We start from the raw sequence: 21,874 nt of genomic DNA, 5'->3' as shown, positions 1-21,874 counted from the left end.
TTTAGCTGATGGAAGAATAGAGAGGTTTCTTCTTGCATGCTTACTAACTGACCGTAAAGCGGCAGCTAAGAATGAGGTGGGAGTTTTCAGACTAAAACATGTCATTCGGTCGTTGTTTTGAGTTGACTGTTATTCTTACCCTAACACAGAACTTAGCATGCGTCTGTCAGACTAAGATTTTCTTCATGATCACAGCTGATGACACACACTCTTAGTTCCAGGGTCCCGCATGGTGGTTTTGCCAATATTATGGGTGGAAGTGGTTTGCAGAACTTCACCATTGCTGCTGTTCCATATACTCCAAATCTTTTACCAACGTCCAGCACATGGTAAGTTAAGCTAACTTATTTAAATAAATTATGAAATGTTGTTATTAATTTTAAATGATAAAGGTAATTGTTGTATTTTCTTTTTGATAGTTGAAATGTTAAATTTATGTATATTTTACTATAATAGAAAAAAAGAAATGACCAAAGCCTTCAGTAGTTACAGCCCGTTGCTTTGTTATGCCATTATCCTTGAGAAGGTATTTTTTTTTTACTTCATTCAAATATAAAATGCATAATTTCCCCCTTCCTCTTCCTCCTATTCCTCTCATATACTCCCCCTTCCCTCCCAAATTCATGGAGCCTCTTTAATGTTGTTGTGTACACATAGAAATGAATAAATATAAGACTACAACCTACTGGGTCTGCTCAGTATTGATTTTATGTATGTTTCTGGGGTTGACTATTGGTATTGGAAAACCACCCAGGGAGCGCTTCCCTGGGGAAGACTAATTCCCCCTCTCAGCAATTGTTATTTGCTTGTAGCTCTTCATCTAGGGGCAGGGCCCTGTGAGATGTCCTCCGTCTACTTGGGATGCCAGCTGTTGGTGGAATTGTTCTGGTCTTGTTTAGGCAGCCATGTTGTTGAGATTCGTAACAGGCTGCTTCCTTGTCATAGCTCTGTGTCACAGTCGTACAGCAGATCTCCTGGTTCCTCTGTCTCTTAGTCTTTGTACGCCCTCTTCCTTGATGTTCCCTGAGTCCTAGGCGTAGGAGTTGTGCAGTAGATGCATCACTTGGGGCTGAACATCGCCCAGTCAGTTCCCTGCACTTTGACTAGTGGCTTTCTGTAATGGTCTCCATCTTCTAAGGTCCTCACTTACCTGTGTCTGTGCCACGTGTGTTGGCTGTGGTTCCTGGTAGAAACAAGGTCTAGGGTCTCAGTGACTCCCAATGGTGGCAGGACCACGGGAACCTGGCTGCCTGCCACACGTGGCCTGCTGTAATCCTAGAATGAGAGGAAGATTTCACCCATCATCTCTCCTCGGGATTTTGGGCCTGCAAATGAATCAGTGGTTTCGTAGTTTTGCTCCTCTTCTAGTAGGGAAAGTTCGGGAGGGAGGCACAGACTACCTGAAACTTAATTGAATATGGCTGAAGTTAAAATGCCGTATCAGTTGCATCAGCACTTTCATGGAGACCGCCCTGGTACTTGTTGTAAGTGGAAATGGGTTTCCATGCAGTGCATTTGCATTCTGGGAGGAGCTGCTCTGCAGCAGTTTCTCCTTCCTTTTTAAATACCACTTCAGGGCTTTCCAATTTCAATGCAAATTTGAGAGAGTGGTTTTATGTTAATTATGAGCAGTGTTTTTACTGCTAGATAAAACAACAAGAAATGTCAGAGATTCTCTGTTTAATGGGGCTCTTTTTTTTTTTTTTTTTAAGCATCAATATGCTCAAGTTACCTGAATACCCAAGTAAAGAAATCCTCAAGGACAGACTCCTCGTGGCACTGCATTGTGGCAGCTATGGTTATACGATGGCATGATGACGTCTGGAGAACTCACCCGACACTGGTGCGCAGGCCGGAGTGCCAGGAGTCTGTTAGGGAACTGTCAACAGAAAAGGAGCCTCAGTGCAACCCGCAGTCAGAGCTCTGTTTAAAATTCATAAAGGATCGGGTTTTCTACTTTATATTTCTTTTCCCTGCTTTGTTTTTCTCTGTTTGTGTTATAATTAGAATATATAATTAGAATCATAGTAGACTTCTTTTTAAAAAATGCTAATTGGAAGTAGAAACTTTTTTTTAAAGTTTCTTTAATCTTATCCAAAACTGTATTAAGGCAAAATCTTTTTCTACATTCCACCTTTGCTGTGAACCTGTCTCGTTTAAAGGGTATTTTCTGCATATTATAGGAGGCCATCCGGCGGGTTTGTTCTATTGCATGTAAAGTACCATTTATATTTTGGAAAACTATTGTATAGAATGGATTAATTTAGATTGTGTAAAGCCACAAATATGTATTTTTCCCACACTATACCTATATTGCAATGGGTTTTATTTTTTGTTGTTAATTAGCTTTTTAGTATTTTGATATATGATGTTAAATTTAGACTGGTGTGACTAACTGGATAAAGTGACATCTAATTTATACATTAAAGCTTATACTATATGAATTGTTTGCATCTTTCTGTGCTCAGTTTCATGTATATATAGTGTGTGGTATCAGTTTTTCTTATGCCTTAATTTATAATGAAAATAAAACTAAAATATATTTATTATATTTCTCTTCATTATTTGATCTAAGCTTGATGACACATTTGAAGAAGTAATATAAGGTGCAGATTATAATTTAAATATGAAATATTTTCTTAAGTTTGCTTATATGGTTAAAATGCTATGTTTAAGTGATATCTGTGGATGGGCGTTTTGGAAAAGACACACTGGCCCAGTTAGAGCATGAGTAGTAGTAGCCTGACCTGAAGTGGGGGTAGGAACACACATACAGATGAGATGGTGCAGATGTTTCTGATGTCTAGAACTCTGACTGGGAACACATAAAAGACCTGGCAGCATCAATTTCTCACATGAGCAGCCAGTGTTATTTGCGCAGTGATATTTGAGAGAGATACATTGAAAGTAGTAAATTAAAACCCAAAATTCACACAAAAAAATGTATCATTTGGGGTCTTTTTTATTTTTTTAATATAAGAAAATAACTTTGCATTAAAAGGAAATTTCTTAAACTTACAAGTAGCTCTAAAATTAAGATTCAAATACTTTATTTTTTCTAATTACAGAAAAGGCCACTACCTTGTTAAAAGAACATTATAACAGACCTAGCTTTTGAGACTGTAATTGACTTGTGATTCTAAAATCCAGCAGTTCTCAGCACCAGGACATAGACCAACAGCTCTGGTGTGGTTTCTACATGATGCTCTGGTTGGAACCAGAAATGAGGTAGAAGTACTCATTCCTTACAACTCTGCATTTACTGTGTGGAATAATGTTGTAGACTGTTATTTTAAAGTGTGTTACTTTTGTTTATGTTGCATTTTGTTTTTTCGAGACAGAGTTTCTATGTGTAGTTTTGGTGTCTGTCCTGGATCTTGCTCTGTAGACCAGGCTGGCCTCGAACTCATAGAGATCTGTCTGGCTCTGCCTCCCGAGTGCTGGGATTAAAGGTGTGCGCCACCACCACCTGGCATATTACGTTTGTTTAACTCTGTGAAGCTGTGTTACTTTGCCTGTCTAAAACACCTGATGGTCTAATAAAAAGCTGAACGGCCAATAGCAAGGCAGGGAAACGGATAGGTGGGGCTGGCAGGCAGAGATAATATATAGAAGGAGAAATCTGGGAGGAGAGAGATCTAGGAGCCACCCATCTACATAGCAAGCCACCGAGTAAGAATAAGAGAACAGGAAAAGCCCAGAGGCAAAAGGTAAACGGGATAAGTTAAGGAAAACTGGCTGGAAACTAAGCCAAGCTAAGGCTGGGCATTCATAAGTAATGATAAACCTCTGTGTGTGATTTATTTGGGAGCTGGGTGGGGCCCCCAAAAAAAGAATAAAAAATGACAACAGGATAGTTTAAGAATCTGGCCACCCGCAGTTGACCACAGCTCTCCTGCTGCTCTGCTGCAGGGGTGAGCTCTTAAACTGGGGTTCTGTTGTTTGTATCCTAAATAAGGGTACTGTTGTCTGTATGAAATTGGGATTTTATAATTGCAAATTATGTGGGATCACAAGCTGGATGTAGTCTAATCATTTCTCCTTCTTAGCTCACTATTCTGAGAGATTGACTAAAACTTTGAGGCATTGGTATCTGTGTGACTTATTTGATCTTAGTGTGGAATTCACAAGTCAGCATCACAGGAATCAAACAAGGGAACATACTCAGTTATCAGTTGAATAGTACTCTTGCTGATGTAGGTGAAGTGAGGACACTTAGCAGTCAGTGAATGCAAATATGTAAGATGTGACAGAGTGCAGTTCAGGGGACTAATATGGAGAATATCCTGAAAGACTAATGCTTACTGGACGAAAGTAAAGTGAACCGTTCAACATCAACATAGACAGTTGAACAGTGTCTGAATCAATCTGCTCTATACAGGGTGCGATGGTGTTACAGTAAAAACATCTTATGGAATTTAGGGCTGAAATGGTGAGTTTGGGATTGCTGTGGGGGTACATGAGTGCTTGCTGTTGGATGTGAGAGAGCCTGGCTGACTAAGTAGGTGAGAAAAGGATGGGGCTGTCAGAAAAACCAAGCCCTTGGCAGCATCCAGCTGTTTCCCGTGAAGCCCCTCTTGAGAAACATAGGGAAGATGTTGCCTTTCTTGTACTCTCAATGGTGGGTAGGCATGGCTTCTAAAAAGCCTTTACCCATTTCAGGAATGAGACCACCTTAGACTGTCCTGCAGGTAGAGCTACATACAAAGTAAACAAACAAACAAACAAACCTGCAGCTCCTCCTTGGTAGTAATGGTAAGAGCAGTGTACACAAGGGTAAATCCAAGTTGACTTCTGGTCTAATTAACAGCTGGCAGACTTGCCAAGGTTGAGGACCAGCAACACCTGCAAGGCCAGCCACTGACAACAGCCAGGGTTATCAGTGAAGGGGCGAACCAGAGATGGACATGCTACTGGGTGAGCTACATGGTCATCTCCCTGGCTAGGCTAAGGGGACATGTCAGTACCATGCAGACCTGCATTGGTTTGGCATATAGTATGCCCAGGGAATTAATCAGCCTCTCAGTGGAAGGCATCTGTTCAATTTTTGCAATAAGTTCTATAAAAAGCCTCTAGACAAGCCCCCAACCTTCCCATTATATCCTGGAGTCTTAATCTTCTCTGCAACTCTCCTGCTGTTTAGGAGCTCTGCTTGACTTCTGCAATAATTCCTCTTTTAAATTTTCTATTTTAAAATTTCTAAATTAAAAAATTAATATTTATTGCATATGTCTATATGAATGATGTATATGTACACGTGTGCATATGCAGAGGTCAGAGGACAACTTTCGGGAATTGGTTCTGTCCCCTTGTGCAATCTGGGGGTTAGACTTAGGTTGTCAGGCTTGTATAGCAAGCCATCTCCTCAACCCAGAGTCTTGACTCAATGAAGATAGGTATCAACTCATGTTGTTTACAGGGATATTGTGTGTGTGTGTGTGTGTGTGTGTGTGTGTGTGTGTGTGTGTGTGTGTGTGTTTATAATGCCTCTGATTTGGGCAGTCCAGGTGTGGTGGTTTGAATAGGTATGGTTCCCATAGACTTAATGTGTTTAAATGCTTGGCACATAGGGAGTGGCACTGTTAGGAGGTGTGGTCTTGTTGGCAGAAGTGTGTCACTGTGGAGACAGGCTTTGAGGTCTCATAAATGTTCAAGCTATGCCCAGTGTGACACACAGTTGCTTCTGCTGCCTGCTAATCAAGATGTAAAACTCTCAACTCCTTCTCCAACACCATGCCTGCACGCCGCCTCTGAACTGTAAGCCAGCCCCAATTTAATGTTTTCCTTTATAAGAGTTGTTGTGGTCATGGTGTCTCTTCACAGCAGTAAAATCCTAACTAAGATACCAGGTGAGTGAGCTTTGCTCAGAGACATATTTATAATAATTAGCTGTGTTATAATAAGTAGCTGTGAAATGATGACTCTATCACAGTTCGGGGGGGAATTCTAAATAACTCTTCTGTTGCTGTTATAGCATGAAGCTTCTTGCACAAGAAAGTTGCTAGATAATCACAAAATGTGCACTAAAGGTGAAATAACCCACCAGGTTAGAAATGTACTTAACTATTGTCTGCCCAAGATTATAGGCTTGATAGACCAAGCATTGGCCATAACCATTTTAGCAATTTTAGAAGTCATCACACCAGTGTTTATTTTTATTTTTATTTATTTTTACAGTTTGGACCATTTTATCTCTTCATGATGAATCTTGAGTGAAGAGCTGTGCTGATGATACATACTTTAAGGACTCAGGAAGGACCAGGCAGTTGTTCTCATTGTCAAGGAGACCTGAATTAATTAATGATTTATATCTTAAATGCAAGTTTAATTCTTCAGTTCAGCTGCATAGGACTGTTTATTCAATAGATTATCTTGGATAATTTGACTTGGGTTTGCCTTACAGAGTTCATTCAAATTGTGTATCTTTTGAGATTAAGTTGACTTCATGTGTGTATATTATATAATTATTTCAGGACAAAATTTCACAACAAAACCATAGATTTTTTTTTTTAAATGTCTTTCTTCCATTGCCTATCAGTTAATTCCCAAAAATTAAGTAGAATTCTTGATGATCTTAACTTATAGTTAAAACTTAGGAAGTAAATTTGTAAAAGGTTGTGTGAGTGTTTTGCCTGCATGTATGCCTGTGCACAGTGTATGTGCCTGGTGCCTGTGCACTGTGTGCGTGCCCGGTGCCTGTAGTGGCCAAAAGACAGCATTGGATCCCCTGGGCCTGGAATTGCAGATGGTTGTGAGCCACCATGTAGGTTCTGGTATTGAGTCTGAGTCCTCTAGAAGATCAACAAGTGTTCTTCACCACTGAACTGTCTCTCCACTTCCTTTGGAAATGATTTTTTTAGCCATCTATATGACATGACAGCATTTTATGGAGATATGTTTGGTAATTTCTAGGAACAAATAGAATTTTTTTCCTCATGTGGAGACTCCTATTCCTATTCTATTCTATTCTATTCTATTCTATTCTATTCTATTCTATTCTATTCTATTCTATTCTATTCTATTCTATTCTATTCTATTCTTCTACTCTACTCTACTCTACTCTACTCTACTCTACTCTACTCTACTCTACTCTACTCTACTCTACTCGACGCTAATCTACCTCTACTCTACGCTATGCTAATCTACCTCTACTCTACTCTACTCTACTCTACTCTACTCTACTCTACTCTGTTCTGATCTGTTCTATTCTATTCTATTCTATTCTATTCTATTCTATTCTATTCTATTCTATTCTATTCTATTCTATTCTATGTTGTTGGTTGTTTTTTGCTCTTTGGGGGGACCCACCACCCAGCTCCCAAATAAACCACACATGGAAGCTTATTCTTATGAATGCCTGGCCTTAGCTTGGCTTGTTTCTTGCCAGGTTTCCTTAAATCCATCTACCTTTTGCCTATGTGCTTTTACCTCTTTCTATTTCTGTTTATCTTTCTTGCTTGCTTGCTCTGTTACTGGTTGTGTAGCTGGGTGGCTGGCCCCTTGCATCCTTCTCCTTCCTGTGCTTCTAGATCTCTCTTCTCCCAGATTTCTCCTATGTATTCTTTCTGCCCGTCACCCCTGCCTATCCTTTCTCCTGCCTTGCTCTTGGCCATTCAGTTCTTTGTTAGACCATCAGGTGTTTTAGACAGGCAAAGTATTACAGAATTAAAACAAATGCAACAAGAACAAAAGAAACACAACTTAATATAATATTCCCCAACAATTCTATTCTCCTAGTTGAATTCTATTCTATTAATTGTTATTTGGTGTTGATGAGAATCAAATCTGGAGCTTCATACAGTTTAAGTAACTATGAGCTGTCCCTGACCATTTTATTTCTATATGCAATAGGACATATTGGCCAATGGGCCAAGTATATTTTTGCCTTAAAATATTTATTTTGATATATATAGGTGTTTTGACTGCTTGCATATCTATCCTTTCACCATATACATTCTAGTATCCTCACAGGCCAGAAGAGAGCATTCAGATTTCCATGGGACTGGAGTTAGAGATGGTTGTGAGGTACCATGTGGATGCTGGGAATTGAACCCAGGTTCTCTGGAAGAGCAGCAAGTGCTCTTAACTGCTGAGCCATCACTTTTCATGGTTTCAGTCTCCTATGGTTTACTCTAGTCCACAATTATTAAATGGAATTTGTTCCAGAAGTAAATAATTCATAGATTTTTAATTGACTGTCCATATTGCATGATAAAATACTGTACCATTCTGCACTGTCTCATCTGAAGGTGAACACTTATCCTGAGTATCTGTGCTGTATATGGTACCCACTCATTAGTCACTTAGCTATTTCAGTTCAATTGTTCCTGAACTTGGAGGTCACAAGTGAACTCCAACAAGCCAATTTCAGCCACCTGCTCTCAACAAGCCAATTAAAATAGACAAAATTATAGTAAAAAAGGAGATCAAAAAGTTGTAGTAACCCCCAAGTTTATCTCTGGGGCCTTAATATAAGGTTATGGTTTAAATAGAAAGTAAAAGATATTAATAACTAAGCAGTCTGGCCGAAGTGTGGTCCCTTTCCCACCATCCCAGCTCTAAGTCTCTCCTTTAACAGTCTCTTGCAGAGTCACTTAACAGATTGTAAATCTTTCTCCAGGAGACAGATTCTTTCTCTGGATGTCTCTAGGCCTTTGGCCCCTTCTTCCAACAGGAGATTCCCAGGGACATTGTAATTTCTTGGAGTCCATTCTTTCAGTAATCTGATAGCCAAAGAAGGAGCACAGTATCCTCTTTAGAACACGATTCTGCAGGACAGGCGGTTACGCGGTCAGCTGGTGTAGTGTGGCTATCAGGGCTAGGCGAAAGGCCTGATTACTCTTAGTGTTTTCACTCTTAAAGGGGAAAAGAGAGATACGATAGATATATGTCTAATGTAAACACTTAAGAAATTAATTGCCTAGGTGCAGAGTTGAGCCTAGGACTGGACAGATTCACACCAGATTTTACCAACTCCTTAAATATCTAACAGCAGTGCTCCTCAAACTGTCCCATGAAATAGAAGAAAGAACATTAACAAACCCATTCTATAAAGCCAGTATTATTTTGATACACAAACTAGATAAGGACAACCATAACAACAAAGAAAATCACTGACCAGTTTCTCTGACAGACACAAAATGCTCAATAAAATACCTACAAATTGAATTTTAAAATATATTAAAAAATTCACCAGACCAAAATATTTTCATTCAGAGTTCAAGATTGTTTTCAAATATGTCAATAAATAAATGTAACATAGCAAATAGCAGAAAAGGCCATTGACAAAGTATCCCTTCATGATAAAAGTCCTAAAGAAGTTAGGAATAGAAGGATCATATCTCAATATGATGCAACCTATATATGACATCCTACAGCCAACATTGTATTAAATGGGGAAAAGGTGAAAACATTTCCCCTAAAATCAAGAATGAGACAAGGTGCCTACTCTCAGTGCTCTTTAGAATAGTATTCAAAGTCTTAGCTAGAGTAACAAGAAAGAGAAAATAGGAGTTATGTTTAGGAAGGAGGAAGTCAAAGGTTCTGGTGATTTGAATGAAAATAATGGCCCCAATAGGATTGTATATTAGACTACTTGGTCCCCAGTTGGAACTGTTTGGGAAGGATCAGGAGGTGTGCTTTGTTGGTGGAGATGTGTAACTGGGGGCAGGCTTTGAGGTTTCATGTTGTGGATCAAGATATGAATTCTCAGCTGTTCCTTCACTCTGCCATCATGGACTCTAATGACAAATTAGAAACCATAAGCCAAATTAAATGCTATCTTTTATAAGTTGCCTTGATCATGGTGTTTTATCACAACAATCCCTATTTGTAGATGCTAGAATACTAAAAAGATCCTAACAATTCCAACAAAGAAGTCTTGGGTCTGATGCTTTCAGCAAAGTATCAGGAGACAAAATAAGCACAAAATGTCAACAGCCTATCTTTATAGCAGTAATGGACTTGCCAAGAAAGAAGTCAGGAAAAAACTCCATTCACAGTAACTTCAAATAAGCAAACAAATAACCTTGGAATAAACTTAACCAAGGAAATAAAAGACCCCTGCAATGGAAAATTTAAGAGTCCAAAGAAAGAAATGAAAGGAAATGCTAGAAGATGGGAAGAACTTCCATGCTTCTGGGTAATACTTGGTTGTTACTCAAAGTGATCTACAGATTCAGTGCAATTCCTGTAAAAATTCCAATGACGTTTTTCACAAAATTATATAAAACAATCCCAAAATTCATATGTAAGCACAGGAGACCCTAAATACCCCTCAAACAATCCTAAACAGAAAGAATAATGCGGGGGGTAGTACAATACCTGATCTCAATAGCCACTTCAGATATTGGTCCCAGGAAAGCTGGATATCCAGAAGTAAAAGAGTGAAATTAAATTCGAATGTCTCATCCTAAGGAAAACCAATTCCACATAGATAGAAGACCTTTTGTAATATCTGTTACTCTGAAACTATCAGAGGAAAACATAGGAAAAACACTTCAAGATAGAGGCATAAGCCTCAAAGCCAACCTCTAGCGACATACCTTCAAAAAGTCCACATCCACTCTAACAAGGCCCACACCTACTCCAACAAAGCCACACATTCTAATCCTTCATAAAAAGTTCACTAACAGGACCAAACATTCAAATATATGAACTTATGGAGGCCATTTTATTTCAAATCACCGTATTATTTATCCAAAATACATAAAGAATTCAAGAAACTAGATATCAAGAAAACAACCCAGCTAGGTGGTTGTGGCCTGCACCTTTAATCCTAGCATTTGGGAGGCAGAGCCAGGCAGATCTCTGTGAGTTTGAGGCCAGCCTGGTTTACAGAGCGAGATCCAGGACAGGCACCAAAATTACACAGAGAAACCCTGTCTTGAAAAACAAAACAACAACAAAACAAAACAAAGCAAAGAAAACAACCCAATTAAATAATTTGGTACATATCTAAAGAGAATCAATAGAGGAAATGACTGAGAAACACTTATGTCCAGCATCCTTAGCTATCGGGGAAATACAAGTCAAAACTACTTTAAGATTTCATTTTATACTTGTCAGAATGGTTAAAATCAACAAAACAAGTGACAGCTCACCCTAGGAAGGATGTAGAGTAAGAGAAACACTCATATATTGCTGGTGGGAATGCAAACTTCTAGAGCCACTATGGAAATCAATGTGATGGTTCTTCAGGAAGATGGTAATCAATCTATTATTCCAAGATCCAGTGATACTACTCTTGGGCATATTACTAAAATGATGCTTCATCCTACCACAGAGACACAAATCATGTTCATTGCTGCTCTATTCATAACAGCCTGAAATTGGGAGTAACCTAGAGATGTCACTAAACAGAGAAATAAAGACAATGTGGTACATTTATAAAATGGAGTGTTACTCAGACATTTAAAAAAATGACATCATGAAATTTGTAGGCAAATGGATGGAAATTCTGAGTGAGATATCCCAGACCCATAAAGATAGGTATAGTATATATTTGCTTATATGTGGATACTAGCTATTAAATCAATGATAACTACGCTACAATCCACAGAACTACAGAGAGTAGGTATAGAGTAAGGGAACAGATACATCTTGTTAGGGAAATAGATATTTGTGGATAGATGGGAGAGGTCTGAAATGGGAGGATCCAGTCAGGACTGGGAGGAGTGAGGAGATAGGAGGAGGAAATATAGGGAGAGACAGCTAAAAGTAAGGACATTTGAGGGGCAGTATGGAAACCTAATACAGTGGAAACTTCCTAAAATATATACATATATGAAGGTGATCTGAATGAAATCACCAAATAATGGGGGAGAGAGAGTCCCAACTGGACATCACTGGTCACCAAATGAAGTTTCCAGTACTGAATTGGGTTACATCTAATTGACTTGTTGGCCAAAGGGGCCCAATGGGAATGTCCAAACAACCCAGGCTGTTACCAAGACAAAAGGTTGCTCTCCACAAACCCACAGCAAGGGCCCGTTGCTAAAGACAACACCTACATAACTCATTGAAGATGGAAAATTTGAGCTGGTGCTTATATAAAGCCTTCACTCATGACCCAACATCTTTGGTACATGAAGGTACTCTCCATGCTATCAAAGGGGAAACATAAACACCAAGCCAGCCTCAACCCCTTTATCTACAAAGGTGTCCTGCCTACAGAATATGCTAGGGCAATGGTGGCACAAAGCCTGTAGGAGTCACCAACCAATAACTGAATTGACTTAAGGCCCACTCCACAAAATGGAACCCATACATGACAGTGCTTGGGTGACCAAGAACCTGAGAATAGATAGCCCTGGGACCTAAGGTAAAAACAAAGAACATTGATCTGAGGAAGAGAAGGGAGGGAGGGAGGAGAGAGGGAGGGAGAGAGAGAGAGAGACAGAGAGAGAGAGAACAAGAATGTAGTGATAAAATGACTCTTAATGACATTGTGCTATACTCATACATAGATCAGTGCCTTTTGTTCAGCCATCATCAGAGAAGCTTCCTCCTACACAGATGAGATCAAATAAAGAAACCCAGAGAGTTAGAGACTTTGGAACACTCAGTCCTGAATTAGTCCTCTCAGAGCTCAGAGAGTCCTGAAGAAGAGGAGGTAGAAAGAGTGTAAGAGCTAGAGGGGCTGGAGGACACCGAGCAAAAAAGACCCTCTAGATCAACATGAGCAGATCTCATAGGAACTCACAGAGACTGAGGCAGCAAGCACAGGGCCTGCATGGGTCTGCACCAGACCTTCTGCATATATACTATGGCTTTCAGTTTAATATTTTTACGAGATTCTTGAGTGTGGGAATGAGTGGTTCTCTGATTTTTGTGCCTTGGAGCTCTTTTTTTTTCTGTCCAACTATGATGTGATAGTTTTTGTTTTACCTTATTATATTTTTTTTGTTATGTTTAAAAAGTGAATGAATGAATGAATGAATGAATGAAAACCTAGGCACTAGAGTAAAGGTTAACAACTGAATTGTCATTTATTCCTGCTGGTAGAGGAGAAATCATTTTTCTTCAATGGAGTGACACTGAATATATCAACCAATCCAGGGCAGACCTAATGTTCAGGAATAGTTGATCAATAAATAATGGACTCCACAAGGTTTTTTTTTTTTTTTTTTTTTTTTTTTTTTTTGTGTGTGTGTGTGTGTGTGTGTGTGTGTGTGTGTGTGTGTGTGTTGGTTACAGTTTTTTGGTGTTTTAGTTTTGTTTTTGGGTGTTTGTTTTATGTTGTTTTCTTGATTTGGGCATATGGGTTTGTTGTTGCATTGGGTTTTTATTTTTTGAGGAAAAACTTCAAATTGGGTGGTTATAGAGGGCGAGGGAATCTGGGAGGACTTGGGGGAGGGGAAGAATATGATCAAAATATATTTAAATTTAAAAAATTGTTTTAAATAATAAATTTTTAAAAAAGCAGAATAGGAAGCAGAGCATAGCTTATTTTATTTACTATAAGTCTTCCCCAAATCATGAGAGAAATATGGGAGAAAAGTTCTTAATTGCTCTAAGTAGAATAAAGTGTGACACTCAGAAAAAAATGAGAAAAGTGAATAATATTTTCAAAAAAAATGCATGAAACTAGAGATAACTGAATTAAACAAAATAAGCCAGATTTAGAAAAACAAATACTACATTTTTTTCTTATGTGAAGGATGTAGTTTTAAATTTGTGTGTGTGTGTGTGTGTGTGTGTGTGTGTATACATATGTATGTATATATGTGGGTGTATGTGGGTCATGAAGAAGAAGGGATCATGAGAGGGAAGGAAGAGATCTTAAGGGAGGGGATTAACAGAGAAGGTTGTGGAGTGCAAGTGATTGAAGACAGAGTGGTGCAGACCGTCTGATGGGAGGAAAAGGGACCAGCCGAAGGGGTCACAGAGGGAATGTGGAGATCAGTGTGAGAGGGAGTTGAATAGAACAAAGTATATTAATATATACATATAAGAATACCATAATGAAACCTAATATTCTGTCTACTAACTTAGAAAGTTTATAACAGAAAACTTGTCTTTTGTATGATACAAGCCTATTTGTAGGACTCAGAGTTTTAGCATTTGCTGTACTAAGGGTCATTTCTTCTCTTGTGAGCTAAATGAGAAGCCCCATCTCCATTTATGGTTTCCAGAAATGGACTCCTAAGCCCTTGAAATGCAACATTTTGCCAGTTGGAGAGTGTGTATATAACTATCTTTATCAGCAACTGTTTGCCAATATTAAATGTTTATCTATTTTCAGCATGATTTAAGGCACTCTTGTTTTAATAGTGATTTTTTTTTCTCATCTGAAATACATTCCTGTCTGTGCTTTCACAGCTATTGGGCAACACAGTTCTCTCCTAGGTTTAACAGCAGTAAGAGAATTTCCAGTTTCCTTCTGTGGTGGAAGCTATTTTTAATGTGGGAAGATTTCTATTAGATTGTTCCTGGTATTCTTTGAGGTACTAGGTTCATGTTGTGGTTATTGGCCTGCTGGTCTGGTCTGCTGCTGAATGGCATCACTTTGGTTTATAGTAAGGCCTTTGATTTTACAAATGAGAAAATTGGAGCCAGACAGGTAGTGACTTGCTTAAGGCTTCAGATGTATTTGCTGCTAAGCTGGAGTTTGAAACCTAGACTTCTAAATTCTTAGTGCAGCAGGTGTTCCCACGCACCACACTGTCTCTTTTTGACATGGCTGCTCTATAAAGACTTTTATAAAACCACCTGCAGCTTGTTAGCAGTCCTGTGCAACAAGCCTGTTGAGAGGCTGTAACTCCATAAGCTGGTAGTTAGGCCTGATTAATAGAACTAGGTTTCTTCTGTCCCGCTATGCCGCAGTACACAGGGTGGGTATTCTATCATCTCCAAATGAGAAGGAACAGATGTATTGTCAGATCATACATCATGGCTAGTCATTAACTCTTATTATCTTTATAAAAATGTTCAATTTTAAGCATACCTGGTATTTGGAAGTGTGTTGTACATCCATCACACTTCCAGTGTTTCTTTTCCTTTTCTTTTTTTTTCATTTTTGGTTTTTCAAGACAGGGTTTTTCTGTGTGACCCTGACTGTCCTGGAGCTCATTCTCTAGACCAGGCTGTCCTTGAACCCAGAGGTCCACCTTCCTCACCTCCTAAGTGCTGGGATTAAAGGCATGTGCCACCACTGCCCGGTGACAGTGACATCCATTGTTTTGAACAGCATGACTCTGAACTGAGTGTCTGATGATTATTGGTGTATGCCTGTCTGAGAGGACTGAGTCTAGTGGGCAGAAATGGAGGGATGGTGGTCCTAGGGGGAATCAGATACACAGTTACTTCTCAAATCAGTTCAGTAACTTCCCTTCAGTGTTTCCTGTGTATTTAACATTGGTTTAGGGACTGTGACTTGGTAAATTTCATTTCAAGCAGTGTCTAAAGCTGTACACTATGGTAGATAATTAACCTGGACATGTATCAGTGCAATAAGACCTGCACAATATGGGGCCGGTCAGCATTCCATCACAGATGGGAGTGGGGCTCATGAGACTCCACCCCTTCTTGAAGAGCTGCTGACACTAATGGTCGATAGCGGGAGGGGGGTCACTTTTATTAGTGGTATAGTCGCTGGTAAGTTGTCCGTACTCCAGTACATAACTCCATCTGTGCTTATTCTAGCAACTCTCAACTAGGAGAGGCACAAGAAAGAAAAACAGAACAAACACAAGATACAAACATCGGACTTGTTAGGGAGAAGTGGGGTCAGTGAGCGTGGATGAGAGAGCAGAGCTGGTAAAATACCAAGTGCATCATCTACTTACATGGAACTGTCAAAGAATAATGAGGTTTAAAGAGGAGCGTGTGAGTGCAGAGGAAGGGGTTAGAGTAAACCCATTGTCCAAGGCAAATAGCCGGCCTAACTGAATTCTTAAATTTTTCTCTGAGTGTGGAGAAAAATAAATTGATAAGGTTGTTGATTAAACATTAAGTGGAAATGATAAATGTGGTAAAATAAGCCTGTGTGGCAGCTTCATGGTTCTCAGATTTTTAATTAGCAAATTCAAATTATTAGTTTTCTCGGTTCTCGGTTCTCGTTATTCCTTGAGAATCCTGACACTCTGGAGTTTTCTTGATTTGGAGATTGTTGTGTGTCCATGTGGCCATCTTAATTGATGGCTCATTTTTAGCTCTACATTTTTCTCAAGGGAGTTGCAATATCTGACTTTATGGATAGAAGCTTACTGCAGAAATGGGGACGCGCTCTTGGGTGGCATTTGTACAGTGTCCCTGTATAAAACGTATCTCCTGATACCTAGTAATAGAGTCAAATGCCAAAATTCTGCCCACAGTGGCCATCATGATGCTGTCGCCAACAGTCACTTCATCAGGAGTGCTGGCCCTTCAGCCAGGGACAGCTCTGCTTCTCCATCACCACGGCTGCCACCTCATCCTAATCTGCCCTCACCCACACGGAGAAGGCATCCTTCATTCTTCCTCTACTTTCATCTGATATCTCTAACTCTGGGTAGCTATGGATGGGGCCCAATGAAGAAGCACAAACTTATTAAAACATTAGGAGAAATGGTTTTGGTTTTTGGTTTTTATTTGTTTGGGTTTTTTTGTTTTGTTTTTTTTGTTTGTTTTGTTTTTGCATTTTTTGGTTACCCAATTGTGTGGTTCTTGAGTATGAACAATGATATACAAAATAAAATGTACATATATGCTCACTATTTAGGCTGGTATATGGCTTCCATTTCAGGGTGGTGTGCAACTTCCAGTGTTTATCTTCCAAGTTCAGTGTAAGTAGCGCCATAAGGTGTTGCATGTAGAGGCTAGAGAAGTGGCCCAGCAGTTAAGAGGACTAGCTGCTTTTGCTTGATTCCCAGCACCCACATGGTGGCTTACAACCCATTGTCATTCCAGTTCCAGGGGATCCAACGCTCTCTTCTGGCCTGGCTCCCTAGCACCCACATATGCTGTGTGGGTATGGCAGCTGGCCTGCAATGTCATCCTGGGGAAAGTAGAGATAAGCTGAAGAAAGCTGACTAGCTAGACTAGCTGAATTGGTGAGCCCTGGGTTCAAGTGAGAGACACTGTCTCAATACATAAGATGGAGAGAACAAGGAAACCACCTAGCTCCATTCTCTGTCCCACGAACACACACATTCACCTGCACACACGTGCCTGTGTACATGTAAGCATGCATGTTCCTGTTCATACAAACCATACACATGCAAAGAGAGTAAAATTAGAACCAAATCATCCAATGGGCACTTGAGAACTCACTCAGAATTGCAGCTCCTCCTATCAACCCAAAAGTCTCTTGCAACCAAACCCAAACCTGTGTTTGATCTGGCTCACATGGTGGAAGGAAGACACTGATTCCTACAAGCTGCCTTCTGGCCTTCACACACACACACACACACACACACACACACACACACACACACACACACACTGTGGTACATGTGCCCCACTATCTAAATAATAAAGTATAATAAAGAATTTAAAAACAACTATTGATGCATTTATTTCTCAGATATAAAATACCCCACTCATTTTATCTTTTCTTTAAAAAATATTTTTATTATTTTTTGAGAATTTCATACAATGTATTTGATTATATCCACCGTTATTCCTCCCCCAACTTCTCAGACCCACTCTACCTCCCTTTTCCCAGCTTCACATCTTGTTGTTGTTGTAGACTCACCACGACCATCTTCTCCTGGGTGAGGGACCGTCCACTGGAGCATGACCATCTGTCAAGGTTCATGTACTTAAAGAAAACCGACTCTTCATCCTAGAACCACCAACTGTCAGTAGCACCTCAGTTAGGGGTGGTGGCTCACAAAGTCCTTTCCCATCCATGTTAGAATGCTGATCTGCTTGGTCTTGTACAGGCATCTGTGAGTGCAGGGATCCTGGCAAATTCTGCTCCAGCCTTCCCTGACCTCTGGCTCTTACAATCTTTCTATCTCATTCTGACATTCCCTGAACCTGATCATGAGAGGGTGTGATATAGATATTCTGCTCTGCACTCTGACCCATTGTGAGTTACCGTGTTAACCACCAGCCACTGCACAAAGAATTTTTCTGGTATGGTGTGAGAGCTTCACTGACCAATGGGAAGAGAGTGATACAAAGTTAGAGGGCAGTTTGATCCTGTGTCCATTTTGTAGTGGGTAGCTGTTCCAGCTTTGATGTGCAAGTACTACCCCTAGTGAGGCTTTTGGTAACTGCCACACCTACCTATAACGTGCCCCTGGGGTGGGGCCGAGATGGGAGCCCTTAAGACCAGAGATCTGGATGTTCCGGGTCTCTTGGTTCCTGGTGATCCTGGATGCTGGAAGACAGACCGAGTCAGAGTTTTCCAGAGAATCCTGCTGGACTGTACCTCACCTCTCCCTGATCCTGTAACCAACCCCTTTACTGGCTGTAAGTTACCCCAAAATAAACCTCCTTTTTAACTACGTGGAGTTGCCTTGATAAATCCCCACATTACCATTTAGCAAAATAATAGTAGTAGGTTCATTCCTGGGGCCTGTGAGCTCCCCAACCATGGGTTCTTGGCCAGATTTACAGTAGCAGATATGTAATTCCTCCTGTGGAGTGGGCTTTAAATCCAATCAGAAAGTATTGGTTACCCCCTGAGGTATGTGCTACTATTGTATCCAGGGCGTGATCTTGCCACATTGATCATTCTTGTAGCTGACAAGGTTCACAACTTCTCGCCATCCCCCAGCAGTCTACTTAACACCCTCTAGTACAATAAAAGCATCCAGGAGGGAGGAAGAATCCTGGTCAGTACCACCTTGACTTCTCCATGGCCTGTGACCCATTTTCCTTTGTAATAATGCCCATTTTCCTTTTAGTGATACTTGGGATCTGGTCCACAGTTTAAAAAGACTCTAACAAGGCATTGTATAATTAGAATTATTATGTGAAGACGTTTTCTTCTTATTTGTGTGGCAACTATCACAAAAATTATACACAGATCTTGATTTGTTCATTTTTACTCATCAACTTTTGTTGGTATTTGTATATTTAATGTGTGGTTCAAGACAATTCTTTTTATTTATTTATTTAAAAGATTGTGCATTTATTTTATATGTATAGTATTTTGACTGCATGTATGTAGAGGCAAAACATGCAAAACATGGTGGTCAAAAGAGAACATCAGGTCTCCTTGATACCAGAGTTGCAAACAGTTGTGAGCTGCTATGTAGGGGCTGAGGCTGCTCTTCCCAGTCCTCTGGAAGGGCAGCCAGTGCTCTTAACCACTGAGCCATCTCTCCAGCCCTATGCCAATTCTTCATCCAATGTGGCCCAGAGAAGCTGATAGTTTGGACACCCACTAGCTAGGTCACACCAACTATTGTTGAATTTCCCTGTCCAGTATATAATTAATTAATCAACTTGTGCCTAAGCTGCCACGATCAGCCCTTAGAGTACAACTGAACACAGAAGAGCACAGTAGCATGCTGGTAGTATGGATTTAGGCGCTAGCCGGCCTCAACTTTAGTTCCAGCTTTTACAGTTAGCTGTTGCCAGCATCACGGCAGAATCAAGGAAGCAGGCTGAGCTATCTGGAGTTAGAGCACCTGACAAAAAAGCTGTATATAAAAGGGTCTAGCCTTTAGTCACGTACTGAGACGGTATAAGCAAGGCACTAAAAACAGAACGGTACTGGCTTCCTCAGTTCCACTTCCCCAGGGCAACTGCGCACAGGCAGAGGGTAGGTTAGCGTAGGCACTAGGATTGACTCACTGTTAAGGGTAGCTGCTTGGAGAGCCCAGATGCTCGCTGGGGTACCGTACAGTGCAGCTCTACCAACTGCCATTTGTGTTCTTATGAGCTAAGCCAGACACCTAGCTTTTATTCATGGTGTTTCCAAAAACGCATTTATAAGGGACTAAATACAAAAAGTGTTTTCAAAGTTCCTCCTTTGAATTCTTCGTGAGGAGGATTGGCAGAAGCCCCCGAAGCACTCTGCCCAGGGCCTCAGGTTATAAGATCGAGGGTGGGAGGGTTGGGGGTGGGGGGTGGAGGGGGTGGGGGTGGGGGTGGTTGAAAGTGCCTAGGCTTGGAACCGAAACAAGCCTGTACAGCTGACCAGACTTCCTGGTTTGGGACTGCGGCTCCTTGCAAAGACAGCAGTGCATTCGTCATGCTCAAACTGTTAAGGGGAGGGCAATTTCCTCAACGGGATCTCCCAGGCAAAACCTTTGCAGTGGTCAGGCTTACGTGCAGGCATGCACGCACACACTCAGGCGTGTGCCCATACACACACACGAGGCAGGCTCATTAGCTGTGTGAGCTTCAGAAATTTCAAACTGAATTAATGTTACACCCAACAAGAAGCAATTTTAGGGCAGAGGAATTATTTCGGCTTAGGGTTTGAAACTGTCAGTCATGGCTGAAGGAGAGCCTCAGGACCGTGCCGACATGAGTATGAGAAAGGATAGGAAGCAAGCCAAGATATGCACTCCAAGCCCTTTACTCTAGCTATCTACTTCCTCCAGCTAAGCACTACCACCTAGACTTTATACAGCACCTACAAAGAGCATTACCCGTGATTATCCAAGTGTTGAAACAGTCTGCAGGATAAGGGAGCATTTTACATTCAAACCGTAACACTAACGTTTCTATATCAGTTTCTAATGGAAATGCAAATGAGAATTGCATATTACATTCCTTTCTTCTTGCTGCAGTAACAAATCACCATGAATTTAGTAGCTGAAATAACACATATTGATGATCTCATCAGCTATGGAGTTCAGAAGTACGAGATGAGTATAACTTGACCAAAATCAAGGAGTCACCAAGGCTATGTTCGTTTCTGGAACAGAATCTTTCCCATCTTCTTAGTTTATGGAGGCTTCTTGCATTCCTCGGCTCACGGCTCCCTTAGACCCTCAAAGCCAACAATAATGCCAGTTGGTTATCATATCCATTACTTCTCCTGCCTCTCTCTTCCACATTGAAGGGATCTGTTATGGAGTACCTAGGGTCCCGGGGGTTTAGCTACATTCGGTGTGGGATATCTGAAGGAAGAAATCTACGTACACTATGTTCTTATGTCTGTTAATTTTATTCCTCTAAGACAAAGTTCTATCAATAGAGCTACAGCTCCGTCAAGTGTTCAGGGCAGGTATAACTCTGGACATACCAAGGTCTATATCAGTCTACTTTATTTCTCTGGGATGAAATCCTGTCTCCATAACTACAGTTCCATCCAGTTCCCTAGCTCATAGTCCTGCTAACAACTAAACTCCTATGCTTCCAGCCTCATCTTCGTCCTCTGTATCCTCTTTCTCTATCTCTGCTACTCTCTACTCCTGGCACTCAGAAAACTCCACCTGAGATCTGCTTACCCTCTATAGAACCTCTGTTGTCCTCTCTTTTCTCTGGCCATGCTGTTCTGTCTCTTTCTACAGAAAATGCCTGCCCTTTCTTTCCCTGGGCACGTGGTTCTCTCTCTCCTCAGAAATGTTATTCTACCTCTCACCTTGATATGTAAAAACCTCTTTTTTTTTGGTCAGTTGCTCTGGAGAGCCACTAGGCCTTGGGTCAGGGGCATGGTCTGAGCTTCATTTGCACAAGAAGCAAAGCTATGCGTTTCTGCCAGGCCAGCTTGTTTTTGCCTATGTGACCTTATCCAGGTCCTGGGTCCAGCAGGGAAGTTACCTAGAAGTTCAGCAGGTCTGAAAATATTTGGCCATGCAAGAATTTCATAGTAGAAGACAGCTGGAATATTAAAGGCTGGATAGGGGCTGGAGAGATGGCTCAGAGGTTAAGAGCACTGACTGTTCTTCCAGAGATCCTGAGTTCAATTCCCAGCACCCACATAGTGGCTCACAACATCTATAATGAAATCTAATGCCTTCTTCTGGCCTGCAGACATACA

At 40.6% G+C, this 21,874-nt stretch overlaps 1 protein-coding gene across 4 annotated transcripts in view; it reads left to right on the top strand.

Annotated features, from left to right (window-relative positions):
* Window positions 1-2,547, top strand: part of Hace1 (HECT domain and ankyrin repeat containing E3 ubiquitin protein ligase 1) — a 115,504-nt gene extending 112,957 nt beyond the window's left edge. For all 4 annotated transcript variants that reach the window (XM_059272434.1, XM_059272432.1, XM_059272433.1 and 1 more), the window contains 2 exons: window positions 216-329; window positions 1,713-2,547. In XM_059272434.1, coding sequence (XP_059128417.1) covers window positions 216-329; window positions 1,713-1,815 — 217 coding nt within the window. In that variant the 3' untranslated portion in view covers window positions 1,816-2,547. The remainder of the gene's footprint in view (window positions 1-215; window positions 330-1,712) is intronic.
* The last annotated feature ends 19,327 nt before the right edge of the window (window positions 2,548-21,874 follow it).

The sequence above is a fragment of the Peromyscus eremicus genome, chromosome 8b (assembly GCF_949786415.1).
Source record: "Peromyscus eremicus chromosome 8b, PerEre_H2_v1, whole genome shotgun sequence".
NCBI lineage: Eukaryota > Metazoa > Chordata > Mammalia > Rodentia > Cricetidae > Peromyscus > Peromyscus eremicus.
This window is presented reverse-complemented; position numbering and strand designations above follow the sequence as displayed.